Below are 22468 nucleotides of genomic sequence, written 5' to 3'. Positions count from 1 at the left end.
ACTTTACGGATCCAAACTTAAATACATGACACATAATGGAACACTGATCCTTCTCTTTTCTATGTGCATGTGACCTCTCCTCCGTCTCCCGATAATGTGTGATGTGAATTACGTAACAGGTTGGTTTTGGATTCAGGCATCTTATTATTAGACCTGTGACCGCCTGCCACCGAGTGCAGCTGGATACCCGCCTACAGATCGGCTGGTTCGGCCTGTATAAGAACACACACACGCACGCACGCACGCACCACGCACGCACACACACACACACACACACACACACACACACACACACACACACACACACACACACACACACACACACACACCTCTCAGCTGCCTCCATGCCCTCGGGCCAACAGATCAGTATAGAGTCATGTGGGATGGAAAAAGGCCCCCAGGTCAGGAGTGGAGGGGTCAACCTTAGTATCTAACATAGTGTTAAACACTGACATGCACTTTAGTATGATTCATCATTACCTAAACCCTGTCAGAGAGGCAAATGAGCTGTTTGTGTGTGGTTTTTGTGTTGCTCTTCTATGTATTGTATAAAAAAAAAAAAACAGATTCCTGTGCACTCTCGCCTGGTTATGACAATGATTATGATCCTGAATGTTGTTGAAGACAGGAGAGAGAGAGGGAGAGACAGACATAAAGTGACTGAGCGACACAATCACACATTCAGATAAGATGACCCATTAATCCGTGAACTGTGGCCACACAATCACTGCGTGGCTGGCTATCTTTCTGTAGCAAAAGCTGCACTGCTCTCCACACACACATACGTACACACATTAACACACACACACTCGCAGCTAATTTGCATGCTATGTAAGTACCCAAAGTGGCAAAAACCAATCCCATCCTCCTCTGCTCAGGCAGTGCTGCACTCTACATGTGTCATTTGTTTATGACCAAGTTTCACCCAAAGAGCACTACTGGAGTCTTTCTAGCCTTTCCTCATACCTCAGTGATGAGTGTTAGGAGAGTGGAGACAAAAAAACCCCCAAAAAAACAGCTGGGCTACTGGTTATCAAAATCTTGAGTGTTACACACACAGATAATATAAGATAATAATACTTCAGGGAGGGGAGAGACGAGACATACTTCAGAGAGAAACAGACGGTCTAGGCTGGTATTGGACAAAACAGCTGAGTATTCTAAAGGACAGATAGGAAACGTGCACAGTTAGTTCAACAAAGGCAGACAGGATGTCGTATTAGCAGTGCTTCCAGTTAACTGTCTGTCAATGTGAATTTCATGCAAATGTCTGAAACCTTGCAGAGTTAAAAAAGGGCAAATTAGATGACATTTCCATCAGCTGGTTTTTATTTTTTGGCATTTCTGCTTTTTTTAATTTTTTTTTTTTTTTAAATTGGATAGAGTCAATAGAGGGTAACAGGAGGGGGGAGACATGTAGCAAAGGGCCCAGGCTGGAGTTTAACCCAGGCCACTGAGGTAAACATGCGATCTACCTGGGGAGCTACTAAGCATTCATGACCAGTCTGGCGGATTGTGGTGGACAGATGTTTCACATCAGAGTATTTTAGAAAATATACAACATACTGTTGTATCACAAAACTGAACAAACTCTGACTTGGCTGCTGCACTTTTCTTGACATTTCTTAAACAAACCTTAAGGCTTCATGAGAGCATAATGCATCTTTTGCAATACTGACAAAATCAGACTAAACAGATAAGACAGTAAGGCATCGAGACAGACAGAGATACAGAAGACAGAAGACAGAAACAAAGAAAATTAGTTTAAAAATATTCCACTGACTTGGAACTTGTCTCGTTGTATAAAATATCCACACCTAATATTTAAATTAACTTAAACAAGTAAAAAAATTCAGACAATTTAAAGAATGCTACAAAGCTATTGTTACTGCTTTGATCCAGTTTAAACGCCCAGACTGGTTGTGAAAGTAAATGAATAGCTGTCCACAGCTCCTGTACCCCTGAGCAAGACACTAAAGCCCTAAGTGCTCCAGTGGGGACGAGTCAGTTTTCTCAAAATGAATAAATAATAAAACCAAGAGAACAAAAGTCTGTAATACTGTACCCATTTCTTAATGAAAAAAAATACAGAAAGGACATCAGAGGATATTTCAGATTTCTGAGAAAATGCTTTTTTGGTCTCCCTGTTTTCTTGAGGTCTTAAGTTAATATGATTTCATTTTTTAGGACCTGCAGACTCTAGATAACTAGCCTGCTGGGAGGGCGTGTGTGTGTATGTGTGTGTGTATGTGTGTCTGAAGGGCATTTCCAGGCAGTTTCTGTGCAGCAGTGGAGGCAGTCTGCTGAGCTTGCTGAGGTGTGTCAGCTTAACACACAATGATATCTAGCTCCTACTGCATGGAACAAAACAGTGAAGGTTCAATGTTCCCTGCTGAAAGTTCCTCATTCTGATCAGGTACAGCAGTGGATGTTGTAGATGGGAAACAACTCAAAGTCACTGCTTTTTTCGGCACTCGCACCTTGTAGTCACCACTCTGTGTTAAGAGCGCTCAACACATTAAATTATAATTAGATATATAATAAGAAGACTGTGATGTTGTAATGACATGACCTTGAATTGTGTGTGGATGTGCAAATATGGATGGGCGGAAGTATACATATAGTGCCAATACACATTGCAGCCATGTGATATTTCTACTGCCATTTAATGCATACCATTATGCAATAGTATTATCGTTCTTACATGACATGTTCTGCCATGTATGCATTACCAGGGTACCAAGAACTCGTTATTTGTCCCTAAGTTGCATCAACAAATGTCAAGACTGCATCACATCACTTGAACTGTATATAGGTAGAGTGAGAGGAGAAGGAGACAAATGTAAACTTAACACCAGTTCTGCTTTGCTCCTACTGAAAAAGGGGTCATACTCTTTGTTGCATTCGAAGATGATAGTCAAAAGAACATTTGTACAGTTCATACTGCTTTGCCAATGATTGCAACACCAACCAACACCAACAATCAAAGGAAATGTCACCACAGAATACGATATGATGCACTGAGGGTGCACTGAATAAAGCAGTACATCACAGTACTTGTCAAATTCTCCTACGCTCAAAAAGATTACAGAGGCAATTTTTTTTTTCCTCATCAAGACAAACACTTAATATTGAGGGAGGAAAATGTGATTCTCATTTATCAAGAATTTTGCAGCCCTAACACACACATATGTACAAACACACAGCTGCACTTCTATAATGTCTATATGGAGGCAGGATGGGAGATTACACAGACAGTTCTTCCATGCTAAATCTCCTTACTGCAGCCCCCGGTGAGATAAATATAGACACAACTTGGTAGCTCTCATTTTCTGTTTTTCTCTCTCTCTCTTATTTCAAAGTGTAAATTCCTACAATCAAGTACTTGATGACTTTGTGATGGTGTCTGCCAGCAAAAAAAGGGCTACTGCAGCGACTGCCTGAAGTCATAAACTATGGAGTGTTAAAAGTAATTGCAAGATCGTGAAAAAAGTTCCAGCAGGCACAAGTTAGATGCTTAAATGCTGACACATATGCCACACTGCACTCCTTTGAATATCTACATACTATAGCTAGTAAGCTAAGCTAACCCTTCCCAAAGCATAACGCAGATAACTCATGGATTATCTGAAAACTACAAAGGGGCTCCCCCAAAATCCAACACTGGGCTGGCCTTTGAAGGTTGCCTGATGTTAACTATTTGGCTATCCCCAGATTATGAAAGCACAGAGCAAGTTTTAAAGTATTTAAATGCACTGGTAGCAAAGCAGGTGGCAGATCTGAAGTGTCAGCAGCTCTGGCAACTGCATTTCTACCACCATGGGAATTGTTTGCAATGCCGTCTTTTCTGTTCCATGGCCAGTTCTGCAGTCTGACTATATTTGGAGACCAGCTGGTCTGCAAGACCAACTAAACTATATCATCTTTCCCTATACATGTGAAGGATTGCAACTGCTTACTTTCACTTTTCCTTACCAACTCTCTATTTCCATGAGCACGTCACAAGACTGTGGGTCCAAATACGCTGTGTCCCCAGAAATATGCACGAGAGCAAAACATAAAGGCCTGAAAAGAAGCTACACCAGTAGTCTGCGTGTATAAATATGTAGTATGCTCAGGCACATACAAGAAACTTAACCCTTCTGACTTCCGTGTTCTGACTTTCCATTGCCATAAATCAGCTATTCAGGACCTGCAGTGCTTATGTAACATTACTAGAAGGAATTCTGACATTTAGCCAGTCAGTTACCAAAAATGTTTTATACCTTAAATCCAATCCAATTAAATTTCTGGTTAGGGTTCAGATTTCCTGTGCAAAATATCAAGGACACAAGTGCCAGCCAAGAACTGGATCCAAGAAAATCTGGACACTGTTCATTGTTGCCGTCTAACTTAGCGCAAAACAGCCAGCGTAGCACCATCAATACTTTGTATTTGAATCATTGCACCCTCAATTGAAATCAGTTCATATGGTATCTGCAGAACTTATGAGCTGCTACAACAGCTCTCATACTGCTTCTGCTTGCTTTTCTGATTTTATCCAGTGCTTTTCCAGCCAGTGTTCCATGGGATCTGAAGTTAAGCTGGTGTTTATCAGAACAACTGCTGCTGTCAATTGTTCTCAGGTTCCTTACAATGGCACTGAAAGACAGAAAATATTAATCAGTCTCCATTTTTGACAACAGACCCTGGAGAAGTCTTGTGGTGTTTATTCTTGTTGTCAACTGTCTAGCAATGGTGTTGTCATGGCTCCGAGCACATTGTGTATTCAACTTCCCATGATGAAAACATGTAGATAGACGAGTAATGCCCATTGGTAACAGCTAAATTAATGTTAATTAATACAGCTTGGAGCAGTACATTTGGAGCAGTTGAGTTATCGTCAGCAGCTACAGATATCCTTGATTATTTCAAAATAAAATTAAAAAAATGATTAACTCCCACACTTTCCTAACTAGCGCCAATTAACACATAGCTAATTGACAACCACAGCTATTCCAGAGTTAAAATTGGTCATATTCCTGGGCCACAAGCTACTGCACAAGCAAACGCCAGAATCATATTGCAGAGACATAATATCAAACAAGCTGACGGCATTGATAAATTTAAACAAAACATCCACTTATACAACGCACCTGTGGGGGCGTTAAATGTTTTTAATATTGCTACATTTCCTGTGAAAGCAGAAACTGCAATATGATTGAAGACACAATTAACTAAGTTTTCGTTTTTAAAGCCCCAATACAAAAGGAGGTGTTGCGTCAAAGGAAGAGGGATACATGGCCTGGGGAACAGTGATCAACGATCACAACTCTTGACCAGGGAAGAAAGGGCGAGAAAAAAAGATGGACAAGTGTTGCCGAGGCAACAGAGACATTTTGTTAAACATTCCCGTCACAGTGATTGAGGAGTGTCTGGTGTGTAGGCATGAGCTGCACCAATATGCGTCTTTGTATGTGACAGTGAGCTGCAGCTTGACATCACAGTGTTTGAAGACAATTAATGCTCCTGTTGTGCTCTGCGAGTGTGCGGTGATGTGCGCTGGGTATATGCAGCAAATGACTTTTTGTGTTAGAGCATGTCTGTTGTGCTCTGACTGTATACCATGTCCTTGTATTGTACACTGAGACTGAGGCTGTTCTGTCTGTTAAGCTGTTAATGTGATCATACGCTCTCTCTTGTGTCTGTGTAGGTGTGTATGTTGTCCCGAGTGTGCCTGAGTGTTTATGTCACCTCCCTTATCTTCTGTTCCATGGTAAAGCAGCAAAGGGCTGCTGCTAAACTTCAATTGTAATAACAGGGTCAGTTGTGTTTCCATAGCGTTTTATAACATGACTCACATGTCACTGCCAGCTCACCTTTCCTGTTTTTGTCTGCCAGAGTGTTACAAGATTAAAAAACACTGGAAATGGAGGCTAAGTCTGCCAAGAAACTGGCATGTTTGTGCCAAAAGACCATAAAGAATGGTAAGGATCATCCAGGTTCAACTTAGCATCGATATTTAAATAAACTTTGGACATCATCTGTCAACTTCTACTTAGCACCATAAAGTATGTGTTTTAGTTATTTAGACTAAGAGCTCCTCTCTCAAGACTTTTCCATATTCCTCCCACTTGATATACTGAGATGTGTCTTCAAGACTTTGGGCTCGGGATCTATGACATGTGTGTGTGAGTGTCCCTCTCTCCCACTCTGCAACACAAAGGGGCAGATTCACAGCACACATAGCAACAAGCCCTGATTGGCTGAGGGGCGTTAGTACAGTTCCAGCTGAACCCTTCTTCTGTTTTGTGAACTCAGCTGCTATTATTCTCCCACAGCCAACAAATACACACACACACACACTCACTCACTCGACCCAGATTGACAAACCACCTTGCCCTCTCTCTCATGCCCATTATTATCAGCGATAAACAGAGCTGTTGTTTAGAAGCTGAGCAACTCGCATACTCATGAAGTCACATGGTAAACAAGCTCAGAGCCACTAGAAAAAAAAGTGTTTAACAGACAAAACTCATCTCAGCTGATGTGGAAGAAGTCATTTAAGGCTTATGATAAATCATGTCTATTAATTAAAACTTCTTTCACGTTACGCCTGTCTCCCTAGTCTGTACACCTTGCCAGTAGGTGAAGTTGTGCCAGAACCCCATTACTCCTGTCATTGTTACCACGGCAAAGTCATTCTGATGGCTAAAACTGTGAAAAACCAAAATGGGATGAATAAAAACGATTTACTTACATGTTAGGCTTACTGTAGGCAACTAGACAAATAACAATATTTTCTAATGTAGTTGTATTACAGCATTACTAGGTCATTCAGTTTAAAGCCACACTTACTGACTTACTGCAGTGAACTTTTGTTGAGTTCAAGCAGAAAAATCCCTCTAAAATCACCTGTGCTGTTCATACCTTCTTACAGTATTATGTCAGTATGTATGATGAAAGCTCCCGTAACAATGGTAGCCTATCACGGTTAGGTAACTGTGGATGAAGGAGCACAGAGAGTCTGTAGGATTTCTTTGCAACCACTCACTATGCCAGACGATCTCAGTGATCAGCTTTAACCAGGTAGGATCTGTAACATCATCTGGTGTAACCTTTGAATCTGATGGAAATCTGCGTTTTCTCTTCCTGCTACTGACCGCAAAGATGTAAATTCAAATCCAAAACCTGCTGCGACATTTTAGATGAGCAATGAGATACAGTACACTCTCTTCATCTTCAACAATCATAGCAACTGAGGTCCTTGAGTACGTACTTAAACCCCCATTATCTAGATGAGTTGCCCAGTGGCTGTAAGTAGAAGACTGGATGCACTGGGCAGCTTCCAGGTATAAATTCATTAGTCTTAAGTAAATGTCAAGCATAATGTACATCAAAAAAATATTATGTGCTGTAAACTTTCTTCAGATTAAAAAAAAAATATCCATGAAATGGACTGAAGCGTAGACCATGTGCTTGTGAAATTTATTTGTTCAAAACAATTCATCACACCTTTCTACTAATCTCCTTCTCATCTTTCCTGAAATGCCAGAAAAATGATCATCGGACACACTCACCTAAGGTTTGTTGTGCCCTCCACTGTGCCCTTTTTGACCTTCCTTGCACATACTGTAGCTGGGCCCCCTAAGCTTTCGTTATTCAGGCAAGAGCGGCCCTTTGCAAACTCATTGTCTAACTAATGCCGGTTATGTAACGTGGAGTAGAGTGGATACAGCAGTACTGGATAAGGTGGTCAAAGTGGGAATTACTAAGCCCCAGTAGAGCCAACAATCATGCAGTCCTGTCTAATCTAGCCTTAACAATGCACACTTGAGCCACACACTTTTATTTTCGAGTCAACTGTCACATTTTCATTTTATAAAAAGGTAGAGAAAGTAAATCTCTTTATCAGGTGCATTTGCAAGAAGGTGAAAACAATATCAAGATTTTCAAAAGACGAATTAAGATTAGAATTTTATCCTCCAAAATACTGTACTACTTTGGCCCTTAAATTTAACTGTGTGCATGGATGTGATCTCCTTAACCAATCCCTATCCCCTCCATCTGCAAAATCTAAGCTGAATGCCGGTGGGTCCAGGACACTAGGGCAGTAGGGCAAACCAGCCTCTCTCTGTAACCAGAGCCACCCTATCCAACATGAACACACTGGCTTTTGACCTCTCCTGTGCTGTCGATGCCAATTTCTAGAAAGTGGAGTCCGAATTGAGAAACCCAAGCAGCCTTGCTCCAAGGGCCACGATGAAAGTGTGTCAGTTGTGGCACAAGCAGATCGAGGTGGTTGGTGACTGGAATGAACCGCTTGGAACAAGGAAGTACAAGGCCAAAGTCTTGACATGACTGGAAAAAAAACCTCACTTTATTCTTGGTAAAGCTGGACTGAATGATTCATCTGCCCCAAAAGGCCAACAAAATGTTCTTCTTCACCTTCTTTGCTTTTGGGTACTTGTCACCTTTCACTGTTCAACTTCATGTATTTGTCATTTAGAGCCTGGTTTTGTCAGCACCTGTGAAACACAAAGTAGCAGCTCTGCGACCTCAGATCCAATAGCAGCACACATTAACCACGTAATACATCAAGCACAGAAATCTACCCTCTAAAATTGAGGGGAAAAAGGAACAGTAACCTAGTTAAACAGGATAGACTGTCAGCTGCTTTGGTTTGAGGATGAAGCAATACAGATGCTGATTCTGGAATTGCCTCACTCGATATTGAGACCAGTTCTTGGCCTGAGAGATATGAGATGAGGCAGTGGAGAAAAAGAAATGGGATAGTTGTGATGAGTCTCAAATTAACTTAAGCTCATGCTGTTGTTAATAAACAATGTGCTTCACGCCTCCACAATGAGCCCCCGAGGTGCTCTCCGTTAACAGATACTGGTAGTGTGTGCGTTTGTGTAACCATGATTCCATTACTCTAAAAGAATAGGTCACATTAGGGACAGATCAATTATCTCGTCAGAATCTCTATTATATATCTCCTGATTAATTAGTATTAGGGATAACTCACAGCATGAATGCACACAGTGATAGAAAATAGATTTTTTTTTTCAACCTAACTTCTATTTGGGGTATTCTCTCTTTATATTAGTGTCAGACATTTCAATTGTAAATGATCTAGGGTGGCCTCTTTGGTGCTAGACCACAACAGCAACCTGTCAGCATGGGAACACGGGATCAGACGAGAGGTGTGTGGTACGTGAACCTGATTAAAGTGCTGCTTATGTAACACCCTTTGCAACCAAAGATGTGTGGTGTCTGGTAACAGACCTTAAAACCTGACGAGGATTCCAGCCTCTTCACAGTCAATCTAGACCATCAGTCAATATTAGCATTTAACGATTCTAATAAATCAGTGACATCAGACAAAACACAAGCTTCTTTATTTCCTTATTACTAACTCCCCCAATGTTGTGCTCTATTAACACTGTTGAGGGCTTGTAATGTTTTTATACAATATCTGGCATCGACAGAATTTATAATTCAACATTTAGCTTTTAACAGAAACTGAATTAAAAAAAAAAGAAGTATTTTAAGGAAAATAACTTTTAAATAGAAGTATAAAGACTAAACACACTCCAGTAATGCTCAGAAAACAGCGCAAGTTTGTGTGAACTGGCCTATAGCCTCATTTGAGATGCATGTCAATAGCAATATACATATCTGCAACATGTATTTATTGAGGAATCAATATATAGATAATTCTGTCAGGCCTTACTATCACCTGTTTCATTCTTGTGTTTTTGATAGTCAGTAAACCAAGCTGTATTTCTGTCAAAATGCTTTTTTTCTAGATATTATCAGTTGTTACAGTAGGTCTATGTGATGCAACTCAGAGGAGAGGGGAGATAAAGGGAGGAGGGGAGATGAGAGGAGAGGAAAATAGAATAGGTATAAGAAGACCATTGGAGCAAGGAGTCGGAACATTGATTCACTACAAAGTCATAGAGAGACAAAATTGCCTGTATAGGGATTTCCCAACTCACGAAGCTCACAGAAAAACAATAATCACACATCCATAAGCACGACATACTCCTATGTAAACACCAATGGCTTAGTGGCACCTTGGCAGCAGAAATATGACCCATGCTTCTTCAGCCAGTCCAGCAACAAGTCTGCATGGTGTATTTGTATACATTGCGCCTTAATACGGAGTAGCTGCACTAAATATGTACACTTGCTGAGATTAACAGGAAGCTGTCATTATGGTTTCTCAGTTGCAAAAATAAAAAGCATAGTAGAAGCATGACAAAGAAACTTTGTTTCTTTATTAGGTGGTTTCTGTGCAAAGTGTGTGAATCAAACAGAATTTGCAGCTTAACACAGATCACATCAAGAATTAATACTAAGTTGGAAGCAAGGATGCAATAAAAAGGACACCTGAAATTAATTTGTCATGGATATAAAATCCCAATAATATTTATTTGGCTACTTTGTTCACATAAAATGTTTAAATAATGTACAAACCCTGTTCTGCGTGTTTTAAACATTAATTTAAACGCTAGTAAAAAAATGTGGTTTTATTAAAAAAAGAACATGTGGAAATTAAATTTTTTAAGGCCTTCATTTTAATTAATCAATTCAGACCTTGATGAGACCTACAGACACCTTAAGGAAGAAATACAAAAGTACGACAGAACACAAACTTCATACACCAAAGCCACACCGAAATAAAGACAAACAAATTGTGATACAGAGGAAAAAAGAGACACAGATATTGTCCCACCACAACACCACCCCCACCAAGAAAAAACACCATGTCCAGATGGCTCTTCCTGTTCCTACAGAGCTGGCTGCTGGTTGGCTATGAGGAACCACAGGGGCGGGTGGATGTGACGAAAAAAAGAAGCAATGACATCACTGGCTCAGTGGCACCCTGGCAGCAGAAATACGACCCATGCTGCTTCAGCCGGTCCAAGTCTGGATGGTGTATTTTTGTGTGTCCATATAGCTTGTTAACACTGTGCCTTAATACGGAGTAGCTGTACTAAATATATACACTTGCTTTTATGTCTATGTCTGTGCAAGTGTGAACACAACTCAATATGACTTTAGTGACCTTAAGCATTAAAACTATATATGTATATATATATATATATATATATATATATATATATATATATATGTATATATATATATGTATATATATGTATATATGTATATATGTATGTATATACACATATATAGTATATATGTATCCGTATAGCATAACAGTGCACATCTACATGTGTCCTGATGGAGGGCTAGCGTGCTAAATAAAATGTTCCAGCATTATGTAAGAGCATTACTGGACTGGGAGCACTGGTTGTCCAATCCCTTACATCGGCTAGGCAAGGCTAGGCTACTTACAGTCCAACCTGTCACAACAGCATTGATTTAGGCTGATTACTCTGGGGGCCAGGATAGTAACTCACAGCTGAATGCCTACAAAGTATTGGTATTCATTGTGAGAGGCAGCTCTGAATCTCGCTGTACAATGGGGAGTCCAATAACCACTTTGAGTGGAGCTGGGTCAGCAAATGGCTGTGGTGCTGTATAGAAAAGGAAATACATAGAAGCACTTATGTTGACTTAAGCTAGTTGATAAAATCAATACCGATTGTACAGCTTTGTACCTAAACATGAATACCTTTAAGTGAGAGAAAAAACTATTAAATTATTGGGCTTTTTAAATGAATATCAATTCACTGGCCTCTCCAATACAAAATTAATGTTAGTGTCCAATTCCAATTCCAATAAGTGATGATATATAATTTGCGAATCACAAAAATATAGTACTATCAGTCAACATTAGTTGTGAATTTGCTAAAAAAAACAAAACATGAGAACAGAGAAAAATTAGTCACTCAAAAAAAAGAAAAAAAGAAAAAAAAAAAAAGATACAGATGGAGTCCAACTGTGCGAGGGGAGTAAAACAAGAGAGCACCTGTTGTGGCTAACTCCTGCTACAGCATGGGGTAAATCACCGTCAAGGAGGAGGCAAAGACAACACAGGGCTAAGCAGGTGCTGTACGGGACAACAGTGTATGTCACTCTTTGTTATCTGGGTCTCTTGTCAGTGAGAGTGTATACCCTGATCCGCTGGCATGTGCCTGGGACATCTCAGGGCAGCTGTAATCTTACTGAGCGCACGGCAGAAGGCAGGCAGTGGAGTAAGTTTTGTGTGTGTGTTTGTGTGTGTGTGTGTGTGTATATGTGGGGAGAGTGGACATTATTCAACTCCTCCTCCAGGGACTAATGTCTCCAAACAGGAAGCACTGCCATACTAACACACCAAATAACATTACAGGGAGCAGGAACGGGAGCACAGTGCTGAGGCTTGCCAGCTGACTGAGTCTCTCCAACATTACTAGCTCTGAGGTCATCTCTGTCTATATTGTTTAAACTGTGTCTGACAGCGGGAGAGAATGAGAGCTGTGGTTGAGGTTTTTAAGGAGGAAGCACTAAGTCACACCATTCTTAGCTCTATACTCAGACATTTCACCATATGACCTCATATAACCATCTAATGCAAAGTCTTCTTTGTTCACTGATCTGGTTGTGAAGATGAACACAGTTGAGCCAAAACAGTCTATTTTTAAGATGTAAACAATTCCAGTGTGGTCTTGAATCAAGCTTTTATCTTCTACATATTTAGATAACAAACCATTAAAAAAATTATGTCTTTAAGGATACAAATAAAACCCAGCTCAACCACACCGTTTGAAACCTGATACAACAACCTATGTTTTGCCCAACTAGTGTAAACAGGTCCTGAGTTTTCCATAGCTGCTCTTTATGGGACCTGTTAAAAGCTGTCAGTTGAGCCACATGGTTCAACGGTACATCGCTTATTAAGGCCAACAGCAATCTGTTGTGTACTCTCTGCAACACTCACTCTCTCCTCACACCCGCACACACCATCCTGACTCACAGCTCAACTCACAGAAAAACAAGGGGGTCAGATGACTCTGGTTAGGCCCCTGAGTGTAACATAAGTGCTCCTTTTCTACCTTTATAACAAAGCATGGTTTACAAAGTGCCACAAAGAGATGCTGCCTGAACTTCGCAGAAAATTCTGTTCATCTGAAACACAAAAGTCTTCATGATGCTATTTTTTTTCTCTGGATACCAATTCTGACATCTAAACTCAGGGTATTAGCTGACAAAGGGATCCCAACTGATACCAGTGCTCTTCTTTGTTTTTCAGTTTTAAATCTCTCTCCATCATCGTATCATCAAACGAATTAGGATCATTCTTCTAACTGTAAAGAAATGAGGCTGTAAACAAGACATCACTTTCTTAGTGTATGTGTACTTAATATGGATTGGACACATTAGCCTGAGATAGGATCTATTTATTAAGGTCAACATCAGTGCAGACACTGATCTGTACTGTTGGATTTCAGCATTACAAGTGCCCATATTGCCCCCTCAAGGTGCTAAAAGTGGAGCTAAAGCCAAAGTATGGTGGGCTACACTGTGATTCTATCACCTCATAACCCACCCAAAGTCTTGGCTTGACTTTTCACACCCACCTGATCAGGAGGTCACAGCCTATGAAGCTTGTCACAAGAGTGTTAGTGTTAGATGCACATGTCTGGACTTGTTCAGCTCTCCCCCTTAAACATAAAATAGCTAGGCTCTCAAAGGAACTCTCACCCCAGCAGGTGAAGAGCAGTGAAACTGACTGATCTGTGCTTAACTCGGCCTTGATATGGTCCAGGCTACTAAGTAAACAGCTCCTCTCACCACTGCAGTCCCTCTCTCTCTGAGAGGAGCGAGGCAAAAGAAGGAAGGTATCTGGCCTATAAGCAATCTGGTATCTCCACCACAGGAATGGTACAGTATGTTCCAAATAACAATAGCACCGCAGTATCTGTCAGTCAAAGAGGGAGCTACTGCTGTGGAACAGCTTCTACTGGCACAAGTTTTCACAATTAGAACATGACAGTGAGCAAGCCAACCTGACATGGTGACAATCCATGAAGGGTGAAAAACAGATGTGCTGTACTAATGTGCCTCAGGCCAACAGTTCTCAATCTTTTTGGCTCATACAAGGCAGGACTACGTAGAAAATTTGGTTATAATCATTTCAATATCCCCCAATTTGAGGGCCATTACCCCAACCAATACCAGAAAACACAACAGCAGTGTTGCCATTTGCTGTTCACTGTTGACCCAGAATGTTATGCTTCATTATTAGGCTATAATTACATTGTACAGTGTCAGTCAATGTGCCCTTTACTCTGGCCAGTTGCATCACACAGAAGTCTTGTGTCAGTGCTTCTATATAAAGGATCCTACAAGCAAGGCAAGGCTAGGGTTAAACGTCTAGGCCCATATAGGGCACGTGTTTACTGTGTGTTGTGGAGTCCCATTACCAGTATATTGTGCTCTACGGAAGATCCCACTCTGGCCAGTCAGCAGCCTGACTGCTGTTTCATAACCTAGACAAACAAACAGACTATCCCTGATTGACTGCAGCTAATCTCATCATGGCTGAGAACAGTGGCTCTTCGCACTTCCAAGTATGGTGCTATTGTGTTGTTGACATCAAATCAAGGCATCATTTACACTGGATCACAAACAACCATGTACAATCAATCACTAAGTGAATCATTTATTTTATGAGCTCATACAACAGTAATTGTCATTTGTCAGAGCAGAGATTAAGGTATTCAGAGACCCTTCACAAATTATTGCAATGGTCAAATTAGCATAATCACACAGAAACAAACAAGGGTGTCCCCTCTGTCCCTGTTTTACCTCTTGCTGCAGATACAGCGACATGTAAACAGGTTGCAGAGCATAAGGCAGGAGCCTTATTTCCACAACAGGGTGGGTGTCAAGAGCATTTTGCAGCATCCCTGTGCATGAGACTTTCAAAACATGAGCAACCAGAAAACGGAATGGTATTTGGCATGACAAGATCTTGCAGTTTACACATTGAGTCAAAAAATTGGGAAAAAAAACAGCTGACATTTGTGTTAACATCCAAATCTAGAGCAGCAAATGTGTGTTGTATGTACATGCCCTCATTTATTCGGGTCAGGTTTTGTTAATTCACATAACCAGTGACCAGGCTGACCAGCTGTTACATCATTCCCTGGCCTGATTCTTCTCTCAGGGGAATGGGTACAGTCAGTCCACTAAAGCTGGAATTGGACAGCTTGCCCCACACACTGACCATCAAGTCCACCTCAGAGATGTGTGCGTGTGTGTGTGTTTGTGATGCCCCACGTACCTCGCTCGGGCTTCATGTTGTCCAGTGTCATCAGGTTGTCGTCAGGGTCTCTTTCAGGGTTTTCTCAGTCTTCTCTTTTTTTCTATCACACACAGCCTTTGACAGTAGCACAACGGTGTCTGCACCCCCCAAACCCTCTGTGACTGAGACCTGCTGTATTAGCTAAGCAATAATATCAGCTGTGAAGCCTGTGTTGGTGCCAGCGGCCCCTATCCAACAACAAAGCATTGCTTTGTTAGCATGCTACTGTACGCTTCCATCGAGTCGCACTGTATTGTCCAACTGACTAACACAAAGACAGCTGATCGCGAATGCCAGTTATAGTTGGCTTCAGGTACTGGAGTTGTCAATCTGCTTGCTAGCGAGTAACCAATCTGACTACTAGTAATATAACTAGCAAGCTGGCTACTCTTACAGCCCGTCTCAGATTACACCACCTGAACCATAGTTACATCGCGATGCATTTCTGAGTCCCCTCTCATGTAACGCTGGCTCCTCACAACACTCCTGCCTGAGCGGACGCCTGCTAACTCAGCAGTGTTAGCTAGGTAGCAAACTCAACCAACTAACCTTATCGTTACTGAGTTGTTAAGCGTCTGCGGGTGACGACAACATCGCAAACATCCCAACCCCCAGTGTAGTGCAGGTAGCCACAGCTCAGCTACAAACACCGATGCCGATGACGGACGGTCTCGGTATTTTCTGCTACGACGAGAGCATATTTAGCGTATCATTCTTCTCACGAAATGTTTACCGACGATATCAGGCGGATATGCTCCGCTTTCTGTCCGTCCACAGCTCTCGAACAGTCGCCATCTACTTAACGTTAGAGACGCCACCTGTACCGACTTCCTTTGTGATCTTCATTAAAACTTTTCAAACAAACAGCCCGACTCTCTGCTGCAACGCTTCGGTAACGACCGCAACGTTTTCCACGAGCGTTAACTAAGTATCAGTCGCTGTTTTACCGCTGACAGGCCATCCGACCAATGAAACTACACGACTAGGTCGATACTAATAATATTCAGGCGAAATGCAGATGAAAGGAACAGTGAGTGCTCCTGGTCGTGATGCTTACAGTCTGCCTCCCCTCCTCACTTCCCTCCCTGCTGCTTGTCAAAACAGATCAGTGCAGCTCCAGTCACGTGTCCCAACAACAGCCCCGCTCGTCACTTCCCTCTCTGCCAGCCTCGTATGAACTCGCAGCCATAGCAACCGCCAACTTAGAAGTGGTACCAAAACTTCTACAGGGAGGACGCGCCGTGTTTGATTGAAGACAGATTAGAAAAAATGACAACCTCGATCTGAATTTGTTTCTCCACTGTTATGTCTCATTATTGGCAGCGGGCGTCCGAGTAGGGTGAAGGGAACAAACAAGAGATGAGCTATACTCTCCGTAAGCTGATTGGTCAGTGGAATTCGGTGCGCGTTCACGTGCGCACGTGAGCGTTCGTCTTTTTCCGTGGTGAACATTTTGTTCTGGCTTGGTTGGCTCGTGTGAAGCCAAAGATCGTGTGTGTTAACGCTATTATATGTTGCAGCACAAAGTCCTGACTGGTCGAGAGACAAGTTCCTGGCAAATGCACCAGACAATGACTCTAGCTATAGGGATTAATTTAATACATTATTTTGGCTTCTAAAATTAAATAAACTTTTGTCGCTCGTGTATATTCATAGAAATAAACCGTCCTCTTTGTTTCAATAGACAAAAGACATCTGCAGTAATGTATATTATCTTATATTTTTCAGTAATAATAGAGTAATATGAAATGTAAGAAGCTGTAGATTGTTACAAAAGGTGCAAAATCAAAAAATAGATCTATATTCAACCCAAAATCCCAGATACAGTACATTAGATAAAAATGAAAAACCCTAAATAGCCTATCCACTACCATCATCACCCAACTTTGGCCAGTCACTGTAATGAAGAGTGTCATTCAAAAATACTACAAAAATTGCATTAAAAAGAAGTTAGGTTAAAACCTTAACACTTGAATTTAAAGTGGATAAAGAGATTTAGAACCAATGGTTCTGCTCCCTGCTCTTATAAAAACAGGCTGTGGCCCACTGTCATTTTGGTACAATTAAAAAAGGACAGAGGGAGAGCTCTTCTCTATTGAAACCTCATGGAACAAAGGCAAAGGCCAAAATGATGACACCAGAAACTGCTTCACAAATCTGTTTGACAGCTGCACTTTGGGTGTTATTGTTGTTTGCTGGACACATATAGACTCTACAGAGTGGGCTTGAGTCTGATTTAAAAATATTATTATCATTATTATTATTATATTTTGGATGGACTCCTGATAAACTCAAAAAAAGCAATATTGTTGACATTTTTTAAAAAATATTATGTGCCTGCCAGATTATTTGCTGTGAGCCTATTGAATTTTAAATTGACTGACTTTTGCCCTTTGATTCTTACACCAGTGACAAGTGACCCAGAGAATGAACATATACCTGTTGATTATGGGCCTTTATCTAGCAAGTGTAATTTCAGAAACCGCTGTGCCCAGGGTGCTGTTTGGGATGGGTATTTGTTAGTGGCAGCCAGGGGCTAAAGATATTGTGTCAGAATCATATTCAGTTGCAGGTCAAGATAACATACCAATGACATTAGCTACATGGTTAAAGGGGAATTCTATGATAAAACTGATGTCACATCTTTTATGTAATTTTGATTCTGTCTTTGAGATAAAAAGCAGTGAGGTATAGTACAGTGAAACAGACCTTTTGACACTCTATAGAAAATGATACAATGTAAATCCACCAAACATCACCAAACCAAACATGCTGTTGTTTCCAATGAGGGGAAATAGTGTTTTTATCCAAAATCAGTCTTTTTTGGTGTGACATTTTCCTTTAAGATGTAAAAAAAAATAAAAAATACAAGAAAAAAAACTGCAATAAGAAGTTCTTGTGTTTGGGAAAATCCATGCCATGGCTCCATCTAGTGACAGAAAACAAGTAATGCATCAAATAAAATGTGGAGGGGCTACAACTGCAGACTGAGCAAGAGTGCACATGGGGTGAAGCAGTAAGGACATGTTGCCAGGTGCTGGGACTCCCTTGGTTCGCTGTCCTGTGACTCCTCACGAAAGCCAGGTACATTCATAAATAGACAATTCATCGTTCATCTGTCTGGCACATTGCAATGCCTTTACTGCTTTATTCAGTTCCTTTTGACCTATTTAAAAGGCTGGATGGTACACTCTCTCTCTCTCTGTCTCTCTCTCTGTCTTTCTCTCTCTCTGTCTTACACACACACACACACACACACACACACACACACACACACACACACACTGCTGGGCTTGGTTCGTTAAGCCTAATGGTTGAACAATAGACACATCTGTTCATGTTTTTCTAGGCAGGTAAATAAAAATGTGCAACAGTATTATTTAGCTTTACATTTGTGTGTGAGGACTGAAATTAAATGATCTTGTCCAATCCGAATCTTATTCAGAAAAGCTGAATGTCTCATTGATGCACTTTTCTTCAGTCAGTGTTCACCGGGCTAATCATTAGATGAGACACCTTACATTGTTCCAAGTATTTTCAGACATAGGTCCAGTTTGGTTTGTTGACACATTTCACAGAGCTATGGTCCAACCACAGGCCCAAGTAGAGGCGAGATCTGCAGTCCAGTGGCTCACTTTGGATGATAGGCAATCATTTGCATTCAGCTTCCCTCCCAAGACAGACTCATATGGCTGCTCATCTTGTCCTCTACTTCCTTATCTGATTTGATGTTTCATTGATTCAATTTTACTGTCTGAGCAAGAAAAGACAAAATGTACACACGCACACCAAAGACAAAATAAGCAGAAAAAGAAAGAAGAGTCGGGATTCAGAAGCGGGAAATACCAACAGTTTATTTTCTACTTTTTGTGACTACAGAAATGTTGAAACATCTGAACACTGAAAAAAGCTGGATGACATCATCACTTGCTTCTCAATTTTCTTTCTTTTTTTCATTTGCTTAGCAATCACAACAGATGATATTGCACGGCACTGAGAAAGCAGTAGCAAAGCTTGGGAAACAGCAATGACAAATCAAGTCATGAGACATGGAGTTATACATCTGAGAGTAACACCGGCAGTATTGCCTCTCTGGCATTCACACACACCCTTGCACTCGTGCACACACAAACACACACACACACACACAGTCATACTGAAAACTGAAGAAGCATTGTGAGTTGTGAAGGAGGTCAAAAGAAAAAGGTCAAGGTTGACAAGAGCACAAGGCTGACGAGAGCAATGAGATTTCATTGTGAAATGCAAGTGCAAGATGAACTACTACTGTATTCTATTCCTAAATGTCTATGACAACAAATATGCTTGTTTATCAAAACCCTTCAAGCATCTTTGTATATGAATAGCTGGAGGACACCCCTCTGTGGGTGAGAAACTAGTTCCCCAGCTTAAGAGATCCAGATGATTGTCTTAGGCGCCGCAGTATTGTTATGAGACTTGTAGCTAAGCTACCCATCATATGGGAACTCCTTATGGACAAAATAAATAACAGAAAATAAAAAACATAGGTCCACACAGCATCATCCACTCCTCTAATACAGGCCTGTATAGGTATAATGTAAGCACCTATACTTTGCTGAAAAACATTCACTTTCTCCATTCTGTGTCACAGTGACTGCATAACATGCTGATGTAATCTGGACATTTAGCTGATAACCTTCAGTCCCCGGAGACTGTGTGCTGTCTGAGCATGACAGAGAGGAAACAGCACCCACAATAAAGCCTCTGTCAACCAGAGGGAGTCAGTTGTGCTGTTGCGATATGCACCAATCAGCCCCACACATGTATACAGTAGAAACAGATTTAACGATAGACAAACACACAGTAAAGAAATACATGCAGATGAGCACACACACAGACTTGCCTACCTGCAAGCCTCAGCAGTACTTTACTTTACATTTGAGTTGGACGCACGCAAGCACGCACGCATGCACACACGCACACACGCACACACACACACACACACATCCACAGATAGAAAAAGAGATGAGCAATTCAGGTGATCGTCCCCATACACACTCACACACTGATTCCTTTGTAAGGTTCTTTGCAGTTTTATTAGACTTTGCTCATAGTCATTACACGAGTACGTACCAAAAGAACAGATACTAGATGGAGCGAGGCGGCAGTGCCACAGCAATAAAAACAGACCCAGCTCCGTGGCACAGCCCCTGGCAGACCGGCTGCCCAGCCTACACTCCACCTCACTCTGTGTATGAGACAGCAAAGTGAGCGGGACTTGCAGCCCTCATTTCAGATGCTTCAGATTGTACATTGAACAGGAGATTCCCCACATGGTAGAGTAAGCTTGTCTACATAGCCCTACGCCTTCTACATTCTATACCCGTGCGAATGGCAAATCAAAACTCAACAAGTCTACCTCACAAATGCCAGTGCTTTTCAACATTATACATATTTTTTTCCAATTTTTGGTTTGTTTTAAAAATCTTTGGATGTGCAGTAATACCCATAAAATAACAGTTTTTAAAAAGTCAAAAGAATAGAAAAAACACGCACACACACACACAAAACACACACACACACACACACACACACACACGCACACACGTTCACACTGCTTTTTGCCAGCTGTTCAACAAAGTAGCTCCTGTATAACTTTGTCTGCATTGGCAAATCAACTGTCTGGGTTTCTGGCAGTGTTTAAAACACACATTGAAATGCCGGCTAGGATTTAGCTGAAGAAGAATACAAACTACTCCTTTGTTATATCTAAGCGTGGGAAATAAGGCTGTAACATAAAACTGTCCTTTTTGTTTGTTTTTTTTTTTCCAAAAACCTACTATATACAAATCTAGAATTTCTACAAATGCATAAATTAAAGCAGTGGTTAACCAATACAAAAATGCAATTAAATTAAAATCACAACACAGAAGTAGAGAAAAGGGAAAATATGAACACAATATCACAGCAGTTGGTTTTACCCTGTAAAAGCAATAGTCTACCATCATAATATTGGCATAACCCAATGTCTGATAAAAAATACGCTTCTCCCTCCATCCCTTAAGTTTCATACATCAACCCTGAAACTTGTCGTCCGTGACTTGAAACAGAGCACTTCTGCCAAGAAAAAAAGAAAAGAAAAAACAAACTTCAAAATAGATAATCATACAGCTTTTTGAAGTAACAATAACAATTACCACACGAGTGGAGTTCTGCCTTACTCACAGATAGACGTCTCAATGCAGAACTCAAAGGAATTATTACTATGAGGTATTCAGAGACATTGGTAAAGACATGCACGGCCAGAGTGCTGGACCTTCCTACACACAGCAAAGAGACAAGGAAGGTTGGGGGAAGGAGGGGCGGAGGGGTAAAAGAGGGGCAGGGGAGAGGAGAAACAAAGACCTTTGGTTTAATCTGTAGAAGTGGACAACAGAAATTCCTTTGGTATGTTTTCATTGCATGGTTGCGCTGGCGAAAGCACCACGGTGTGATTTAAAAAAAAAAAAAAAAAAGAAAGAAAGAAAGAAACCTTTTCCTTGTTTCTTCAGTAGTGGCCCTTCTACAGGCTGAGGTATTCACAGAGTCAAAGGTGAGAGGTCAACAGCGGTTTAACACTTTGGTTCAAGCAAGGCACTCGTCCTGGGAGTTTTAGAAAGATTGCAACATGTCTGCTTCTACTTTCAGGAACATGTCTGCCTATAGTTGAGTCAACAATTCTGCCCATGGCTATATCAGCTTGTCTGCCTACTGTCATGTGAAGATGTCTGAGCTATTTGTTGGATCAATAGTATCAACCTATAGATACACACTCAGAGGCAGAGGCCAAGTGGGAATTAAGCTCCAAAAGAAAAATGGCACTCCAGCGGGGTACTCCATCAAATTCACAGAGTATTTTGAAATTATTCATGAACTGAACTTAAACTCCAATTTGATATATTTATTGGTTTGCCACAATGTCAGCTTTTACATTTTAACTGTCTTTGCTGCCAACAAAGTGGTAGACGTGAATGCTTTTCTCTGGTTAACAAGCAACACAGAGACTGATTGCATTGCTTGCATGTTGGCTGTACCCCGCAGGCACCAGCCTAGCCTGTTGTCGTGTGTATCTATGGCTAGATCAGCATATCTGCCTATAGCTACATCAGCATGACTATCTATGAAGCTGTAATCAGAGCACAGATGAAGCAAGAGCACGCATAGCAGGGGTGCATGGGTTGAGTGCAGGTGGGAAGGGGAGGG

At 41.1% G+C, this 22468-nt stretch overlaps 1 protein-coding gene across 1 annotated transcript in view; it reads right to left on the bottom strand.

Moving 5' to 3' along the window:
- The window catches only part of atosa (atos homolog A), a 30053-nt gene extending 13520 nt beyond the window's left edge, over positions 1-16533 (bottom strand). Inside the window, exon 1 of the mRNA XM_023411958.2 lies at positions 15227-16533. Within this exon, the coding sequence (XP_023267726.1) occupies positions 15227-15257 (31 nt within the window). The 5' untranslated portion in view covers positions 15258-16533. The remainder of the gene's footprint in view (positions 1-15226) is intronic.
- Positions 16534-22468: the final 5935 nt, after the last annotated feature.

The sequence above is a fragment of the Seriola lalandi genome, unplaced genomic scaffold (assembly GCF_002814215.2).
Source record: "Seriola lalandi dorsalis isolate HSWRI2012SDOR001 ecotype SW California unplaced genomic scaffold, Sedor1 jcf7180002054474, whole genome shotgun sequence".
NCBI classification, from domain to species: Eukaryota; Metazoa; Chordata; class Actinopteri; order Carangiformes; family Carangidae; genus Seriola; species Seriola lalandi.
The sequence above is the reverse complement of the archived record's forward strand: the minus strand, read 5'-3'. Positions and strand labels throughout refer to the sequence as shown.